General features: G+C 41.1%; 1 protein-coding gene across 1 annotated transcript in view; it reads left to right on the top strand.

Moving 5' to 3' along the window:
* Positions 1-668: 668 nt before the first annotated feature.
* The window catches only part of phf10 (PHD finger protein 10), a 45,849-nt gene continuing 37,727 nt past the window's right edge, over positions 669-8,790 (top strand). Inside the window, exons 1-4 of the mRNA XM_043695386.2 lie at positions 669-918; positions 4,808-4,917; positions 5,139-5,269; positions 5,917-6,000. Coding sequence (XP_043551321.1) covers positions 847-918; positions 4,808-4,917; positions 5,139-5,269; positions 5,917-6,000 — 397 coding nt within the window. The 5' untranslated portion in view covers positions 669-846. The remainder of the gene's footprint in view (positions 919-4,807; positions 4,918-5,138; positions 5,270-5,916; positions 6,001-8,790) is intronic.

Here is an 8,790-nt window from a genome sequence, read left to right as displayed (position 1 = left end):
GTTGATACATTGCTGCATTACATACTGTGTCATGATTTGGAGATGCCGGTGTTGGACTGGGGGTGTACAAAGTTAAAAATCACACAACACCAGGTTATAGTCCAACAGGTTTAATTGGAAGCACTAGCTTTCGGAGTGCTGCTCCTTCATCACGTGATTGTGGAGTACACAATTGTAAGACACAGAATTTATAGAAAAAGTTTACAGTGAAATTGTTACAGTGTAACAGTGTAACTGAAATTATACATTGAAAAGTCCCTTGATTAAGTCTCTCATCTGTGAGAATGACCATGCTAGTTTCACTTCTTTCATATGTAAATCACAAAACTTTTTAAAAAAGTTACATTCTCAGGTTAACTTTAACAATTGGTGTCAGCCAGATGTGTTAGCCCCCTGTGTGCTGTTGTCTGTGCCATAATGTTTAGACTGATTTTAATCTAAAAAATGAATTAACAGAGTCTTACATGGATTAATGCAGTTTTTTGAGCAAAGTACAATGTAACTCTGCAAACTGGTGTTGGGTGATTTTTAACTTTGTACATACTGTGTGATAGATTGATGCTCATGTTTGGGATTAATGCTACCTCCAGACACCTCACAACTGAAAATAAAGTTTGCAATGGGTTCGACTCCTTTTCTGTCCCAAGTCTAATGAGATTTCTCCCAGGGCTCAGATGGAGAGGGCACCTGTCTGCAGAAGGCTGCATGCAGATCTCAGGGTGGGGAAGCTTCTGATTGGCCGACCGTGAGTATCCCGGCGTTGAGCCGGACGCCGGGGCGCTTCGCCGCGGGAAGGCTAATGGTCGGCCTACCTGCCTGGTGGCAGCGCAGCGCTGCACAGTTAAAATGGCCGCCGCGGTGTCGTCGAGCCGCCTGTGCGACAGTAATCCGGCAACTCCGGGAGCTCAGTCCGGCAAGGTAGGTAGATGGGGTTGTAGGGCTAAGGCGCCCGGACCGGTGTGGTTTTGTTTCCCCTCCCCGCATGCGGGAAGGGGAGATGAACGATCGCCGGCCTGGGTTTTATCCGATCTCCGGGCTGACCGTTCAAGTGCAGTTACCGCCCGCTCAGAGCAAAGGGGTCGGTTGATGTTGTGTTTCTCACTCAGTACAGCCACCTGGTAGTGACGCGCGCAGTGAGGCCTTTTCTCAAACTGTTCCAAACATGAAGGACCTGGTTCATCTCTACTTCCCAGTTCTGGTGATATTATTATTCGGAAAGTTAAACCATCACCGTTCCTGGGGAAATATTATTATTATTATTAATAATAATAATAATAATAATAATAATTCAATTCATGACTTAACATTGGCCCATGATTTGGAGTTGGACTGGGGTGGATAAAATTAAAAATCACACAACACCAGGTTATAGTCCAACAGGTTTAATTGGAAGCACTAGCTTTCAGAGCACTGCTCCTTCATCAGGTGGTTGTGGAGAATAAGATCGTAGGACATAGAATTTCTGGCAAAGTTTACAGTGTGATTCAACTGAAATTATGTGTTGGAAAATATTGTTTGTTAAGTCTCTCATCTTTAGAGTGACCATGTAGGTTTTGTTTTTTTTGTATGATGAAGGAGCAGCACTCTGAAAGCTAGTGCTTCCAAGTAAACCTGTTGGACTATAACCTGGTGTTGTGTGATTTTTAAGTTTGGCCCAGACTTTCTGATAATCCTTTCTGAAATGAAGGTGGGAATTGTGTAATTGGACCCTATAGACTCCTTGGTGTAGAAGACCCTGAAGGAATTGATGAGGAAGTTGATGATTCTGTTTGAAAATTCCTCTCCACCTATTACCCATTTAAATTGGAGAACCCAGAGGGGTCATGTGGGAAAAGCTATTAAATGTTTAGACTTAACCATTAAATATCAAACTGAAAAAGGCTGTCTTGTGCAGTGGCAGTGTCCCTGACCCTGGACTGGGAGGCTGGAGTTCAAGTCTCACCTGCTCCAGCGGTGTGTAACAACATCTCTGAACAGGTTGGTTGGGGGGTGAAAAAAAGCTATTAAACTAAATCCAAACTTGCCTTGCACACTCACAACTATACCTACCTCAGACTCTCAACACCTTCCAGAGCTGTTTTCCCTGGAGTGTTGGAGATTCAGGGGTGACCTTTTAGAGGTTTATAAAATCACGAGAGCCAAGGATAGGGTAAATAGACAAGGTCTTTTCCCTGGGGTGGGGAAGTCCAGAACTAGAGCGCATAGGTTTAGGGTGAGAGGGGAAAGATATAAAAGGGACCTAAGGGGCAACTTTTTCACACAGAGGGTGATACTTGTATGGAATGAGCTGCCAAAGGAAGGGGTGGATGCTGGTACAATTACAACGTTTAAAAGGCATCTGGATGGGTTTATGAATAGGACTGGGTTAGAGAGATATGGGCCAAGTGTTGGCAAATGGGATGGGATTAAGTTAGGATATCTGATCAGCATGGACAAGTTGGACCAAACGGTCTGTTTCTGCGGTGTACAACTTGTTGACTCTATGACTGTAACATAACACGCTCTCTGTGTCAAACACCTACCTGCTTCACCCTCCTCCCCCCCCACCCCAAACTCTCACTCCATGGTTGAACTCCTCCTTCTGTCATCAGACCCAATGTCTCTATCTCTGTCTCTTTTTCTCCCACATCACCGTGTTCCCGGTGCTTGGTCCAACTGCAGATGTGTCCTTCAGCCAGACCCTGCTCTGCTGTGATTTATCACCCACCTGCCCTCACTATTCTGACATCCTACCTCACACTTCTCTTATGTATGATGTGGAGATGCCAGTTTGGACTGGGGTGGGCAAAGTCAGAAGTCACACAACACCAGGTTATAGTCCACCAGATGAAAGAGCAGCAATGTGAAAGCTTGTGATTTTAAATAAACCTGTTGGACTATAATCTAGTGTTGTGTAACTTCTAACTTTGCCTTATGTACTTACCATTTGGCACCAGCTGTTAGTGGCTGTTGACGATTCTACATTTCAGAATACTGCAGTTGATCACTTTCAAAACTTGTGAGAGTTGCTTTCTCCTCCTCCCCCTGCCCTGTCAAACACTTCTGAATTGTATGGGATCTATCAAAATGGAAGTGCAGCTTTACATTTTTGAAGGAACCCTGATGAGAATCTGTCAGAAATGTGAACTACTTTTGTTGCATTAAAAAGTGGAAGATTGTCATTCCTTGGAAAATCCACCTTTTTTTTCCCCTTTTTTTTTCATTTTTTTTTAAATTTAATCCCTCATTATTCAGTAAAAGGGAATAAATAACAAAGGACTACAAATGTTTGAAATTCTAGATATGTACAGGAAGTACTATGTCAGACCGCATTTGTGGAACATATCAACTTGGTCAGCCTTACTCTTAATGGAATACAATATGTGATTTACAAGAGACTACAAAGCAAAATTTGACACAGCAGTGTAAGGTTACTTGGGGGACAAGTAATCAATGTTTGTTCAGAGATTTTGCTGAGTATCTTGAAGGATTCAACTAAACAAAATCTTTTTCATTTTGAGTTTCTTGCCACTATGACCCAGCTATAGCACTCTTGCCTCTGAATCACAGGACCCTGGTTCAAGTGCAAAGATCAAAGCTGATTCTCCAGTGCAGTACTGAGGGAGGACTGCAAAATTAACCATGCCATATGTTGGAGGAGATATTAAAGTGATGTAGTGGATGTAAAAGGTCCTAACACATATTCAGAGGCTGTATTAAGGCCATTCTGCTCATTGAGTCTGTATTGCCACTTAATGACATCATGGCTGATAATCATGATGTCATTGGAAATCTATCTCTTAATATTCAGCAAGCTTTGTTTTAGCCAGTGCCTTATAAACTGGCAGTCTTGATAAACCGGCAAAAGTTATAAACTCAAACACCACAAAGTTTACTGTGTTCTTCTGTCCGGTTGTTATAGTTTTTTTAAACTTATTTACCTGAATGAAAATATTTGTTCAGTTGAATGGTCATACAGAATATCTACAGTTAATTCAATTTTGAGTCAATTACCCCACACATTACATGATCTACTGCGATGTCTGAACAGTTAGTTGAGGGTGTGAGTGAGAAGGCTCTCTCCAGTAAGTTTTTTTTATTTAAGGCAAAGTTGCGTTATTATTTAAGTGATGTATGGTGTTTATTTTCCAAAAAAAGTATAAAGTGTGTATACCCTGCATTACATTTTTATTATTTGTGTTTTTACATTGATTGTGTGGACCTCTTGATTATCCAGAAAATTTGGATCATCTTGCCCATTGGTGCTAGTTAGTAAAGGGCTGCTTATCTAATGACTCAGCATCAACATCCCTCTGCAGTAAAGAATTTCATAGACTCACTATCATCTCGGGTGCTGTGTGCAAGTTGTTTGCCACACTTTCCATGTCACAATAGTAACTTCATTTAGATTAGATTAGATTACTTACGGTGTGGAAACAGGCCCTTCAGCCCAACAAGTCCACACCGACCTGCCGAAGCGCAACCCACCCATACCCCTACATTTACCCCTTCACCTAACACTACAGGCAATTTTAGCATGGCCAATTCACCTGACCTGCACATCTTTGGACTGTGGGAGGAAACCGGAGCACCTGGAGGAAACCCACGCAAACACTGGGAGAATGTGCAAACTCCACACAGTCAGTCGCCTGAGGCGGGAACTGAACCCAGGTATCTGGCGCTGTGAGGCAGCAGTGCTAACCACTGTGCCACCATGCCGCCTATTTGAGAAGTACTTTGTTGATTACAAAGAGCTTTGAGCTGTATGATAATAATGCAAAGTGCTTTGTAAGTGCAAGTTCTTTATTTGTTTCATTCACCACTCCAGGAAGAGACAGAGGAGACTTCAAATGATGATGCCATAAGCCAGCCTGCCAAACGCCGACGGATGGGATCTGGAGATAGCTCAAAAAGCAGTGACACAACTCAGGACTTCAGGTACAATTTAATTCTTGGTTTTAAAGCTTCCATATTTTTCCCTTTTATGATTTGAAGTGAATTGCTTGGAAAAATACAGATTTTTGTGGTAAAATATCCACCCTGTCCTCCTTGGGGAATTGGGTATATATATTATTTTGCTAGTGTTGTTATCTCTATGGAATCTTGTTACTGGGGTTACAGTACACCTGTGCAAATTTACGTCTTTTTTTTGTTCTCAGCTCCAGCTATTTTCCAGCAGAGATGTTAACAGAATATAAATGGCCAGCTGATGACACAGGGGAGTATTACATGCTTCAGGAACAAGTTAGTGAATATTTAGGTGTGACATCATTCAAGCGTAAATACCCAGGTAGGGTTTTTTGAGCTTCAGTTTGGAATGTAATCTATTCAGAAACGCTTTTGCGTTGAGATATATAAACATTGTGTGTAATCAGAAGTATGTTAAATATTTATTAATTACAATGACGTTTGATCCATTTGTTGTAAATGTCATTTTTGGCTATCGTGGTTCTGAAACGGTCGTGTTCTTTGATGCACATTGCTACTTTTACAAAGAGCTTTCAGAATCTAAGTAGCAGATCACCATACCTGCAACATCACCATTAACCTCTGATTGAAACTCTATCCTGCACAAATCCAATGGAAATCCATTGTGTACTAAGGGTCCTCTAACAATAATGTCCTTAAGGAAATCTGCCATTCTTACCCCATCTGGCCCACATGTGACTCCAGACCCACAGCAATGTGGTTGACTGGTAACTACCTTCTGAAACAGCCGAGGAAGCCACTCTGTTCAAGAGCTTAAGAAAGAGAAACGATGCTGGCCTTACCAGTGTCACCCGAGTGCCATGAAATAATATATTTAAGAGTGTAAGCTATTGTCTATTCATACCTGTTTGTCTGAGAGAACAAGATTATAAAGAAGGTGCAGGCAGCCATTAGTATTTATTAATTAAGTTTAATTCTTTAAAATAAATTATACATGTTCTTTGCCAGATCTGGAAAGACGCGATCTATCTCACAAAGAGAAACTATATCTGAGGGAGATGAATGTTATCACAGAAACCCAGTGCACTTTAGGTACGTTGTTTGCCAAATTGTCATCTTGTTCATCGTCCTTTTTCTGAATGGGATCATTATTCTAAATGTATTTAAACAGTACTAAGTTTTTTTTTGTGTGTGCTTGCTTTTATTAAATCAAATGATCAGCATGAGACCGTCACCAAGAAGTCAAATTGGGTAATGTGTTTTCCTCAGAATTTCCTGAGTGGTGAGAATGTGGAATTTGCTATAATAGGGAAGTAGTTTAGGTGAAAAAGTGTGCTGGAAAAGCGCAGCAGGTCAAGCAGCATCCAAGGAGCAGAAGAATCGACGTTTCGGGCATGAGCCCTTCTTCAGGAATCACGGGCAGCACGGTGGCTCAGTGGTTAGCACTGCTGCCTCACAGCACCAGGGTGCCAGGTTCAATTCCAGGATTCTTGAAGAAGGGCTCATGCCCGAAACGTCGATTCTCCTGCTCCTTGGATGCTGCCTGACTGCACTTTTCCAGCGACACTTTTTCAGCTTTGATCTCCAGCATCTGCAGTCCTCACTTTCTCCTAAATAGTTTAGGTGAACAGGAGAGAAGCATTTCTGATAACATTTTTGGTAAGCCTGTTGGAGTGATCCCAAACAAAAAAAAAGTGTGAATATCACACCACTCTATCTTTTTGTAAGTATACAAACATAGGAATTAGGAGTACTTGAGTAGGCTACTGAGCACTTGCTATGCCATTCAATAAGATCATGGCTGATCTGATTATTCCACATTCCTGCCTATCCCAAAAACATTTCACCCCCTTGTTTATTAAAAATCTGCCTGACTCTGCCTTAAAAGATCTAAACTTTCTACTTCCACAGTCTTGAGTTATTTTTTGGTTGTCACTATAGTCTTGCCAGACCATAGGGGCTGCACTCTCATCAGAGAGAGAAGCATCTGGTGGTGATTTAACCTGAGGGCCACCAGACCTCAGGCAAGGGAAGAGGTTGAGAAGGAGAGTCCTTCATGGTAACTTCAAACCGGTGATGGGAATTGAACCCACTCTGTTGGCATCATACTGCTCTGTAAACCAATGATCCGAGACAGCTCAAGACTCACGATCCTTTGAGAGAAAAATGTTCTCCTCATCTCTGACTTAAATGGGCGAGTCCTTTTTTTTTTTTAAAACAGTGACCCTTCGGTCTAGATTCTTCCACAAGAGAAAGTCCTTTTTTCTCAAGATCATTTTATGCTTTAATCAAGTCAGCCTTTACGCTTCTAAACTTCAACTTATTCATGTGCCCCATTATTACATCTTTAATAAAAGCTTGTAATATTTTCCCTATGATAGATGTTAAGGTAACTGGCCTCCAGTTTCTTGCTTTATCCCTCCCTTTTTGAATAAAGGCGTTACATTCACTGTTTTCCAATTTAATGGAACCTTCTGTGAATCTAGGGTATCTTGGGAAAATTAAAGCAATGCATTAACTTGCCTATTGGCCATTCTTTTCAGACCCAAGAATGAAGTCCACTAAGACCCAGGAACTTGTCAGCCCATAGGTCCAGCAATTTGTTCACTACCACTACCCTGATTGTAATCTTCCAGAGCTCCACCCTTTATTTAATTTCCTGATTTATAACCACTAGATGTTCCTTGCATCCATTACAATGAAGACTGATACAAAACATAGTTGAATACATCTACTATCTTCTTATTTCCATTAATGCTTCACTGATTCCCTTTCGTGTGAAGCATATTCCATCATGCTCCTTACTTACATCTTGTAAATGCTGATCAGAATGTGAGTTACTTATTGTAGAATTTCCAGCTTCTGACCTGCTGTTGTAGCCACTGTGTTGAGATGGCTAATCCAGCTATTTTCTTGTTAATGGTAAGTGCTAGGATGTTATAATGGCACATTCAGTGATGGTAATACCGAATCCATGACATATATTTTTTCTCTCAGATCTGTTGTGTGGCGCTGTATTAAATATCTTCTGAAAGTTGACGTACATCTCGTCAATAGTATTGCTGTCATAAAGCCTTTGTTAGCTTTTCAAAAAAAACTTATTAGTTTGGAAAATGATTTTCCCATGAGATATTCATGCTGACTCTTCCAAATCATGCCACCTCCTTACATGTAATTACTAATTCTAACCCGAATAATCTCTAGAACCTTCCCCTTTGCTGAAGCTAAACTGACGGTCTGTAATTATTGGTTTTATTCTTGCAACCTTACTTGAACATTGCCACAGATGATCAATTTTCCAGTCTTACGGCATCTTCCCCCGAGTCTTGGGAAGTCTGGAAGATTGTGGCGAATATCCCTGCAATTCTACTCTCTATCTTCAAAATCCTTGGATGCATCCCATCCGGTTCCGGTGTCTTGTCTCCTTTTAAGTCTAACCAATACTTCTGCCCTATCAGTTTTAGTGACTGAGTAGCCTTCACTGTCACCTGGCTTTCTCTCACACCTGTAAAGATAGGTGTGAAGTATTCTTTCAACACTTCAGCTGTCTCCTGCTTCCAGATGTAAATCCCCTTTTGGCCACTACTCCGTTTTACCACTCTCTTTTGCTACTTATATTTTTATGGTTAAAGAAGACTTTGGGATGTTTCCTTATGTTGGTTGCCATTCTTTCTCCACTTTTCTTTGCTTCTCTTATTTGTTTTTTCAACCCTCTCCTCCTCCCGAACCTTCTGAACCTTCCATGTTCCTCTTTGTTCACTATCTGACACTTATCGTAAGTGCACTTTATCTTCTATAATATTTGTCATCTAGATGGCTCTGGATTTGTTCATTCTACCATTCTCATTTGTGGGAATATACCTTGAATGTACAAGAGCCATC

Source organism: Chiloscyllium plagiosum, unplaced genomic scaffold, assembly GCF_037043375.1.
Source record: "Chiloscyllium plagiosum isolate Xiang-an unplaced genomic scaffold, Cpla_swu_hap1 HiC_scaffold_10, whole genome shotgun sequence".
In the NCBI taxonomy this organism is placed as follows: domain Eukaryota; kingdom Metazoa; phylum Chordata; class Chondrichthyes; order Orectolobiformes; family Hemiscylliidae; genus Chiloscyllium; species Chiloscyllium plagiosum.
Note: the sequence above shows the minus strand (reverse complement) of the source record. Positions and strands in the feature narration are given on the sequence as shown.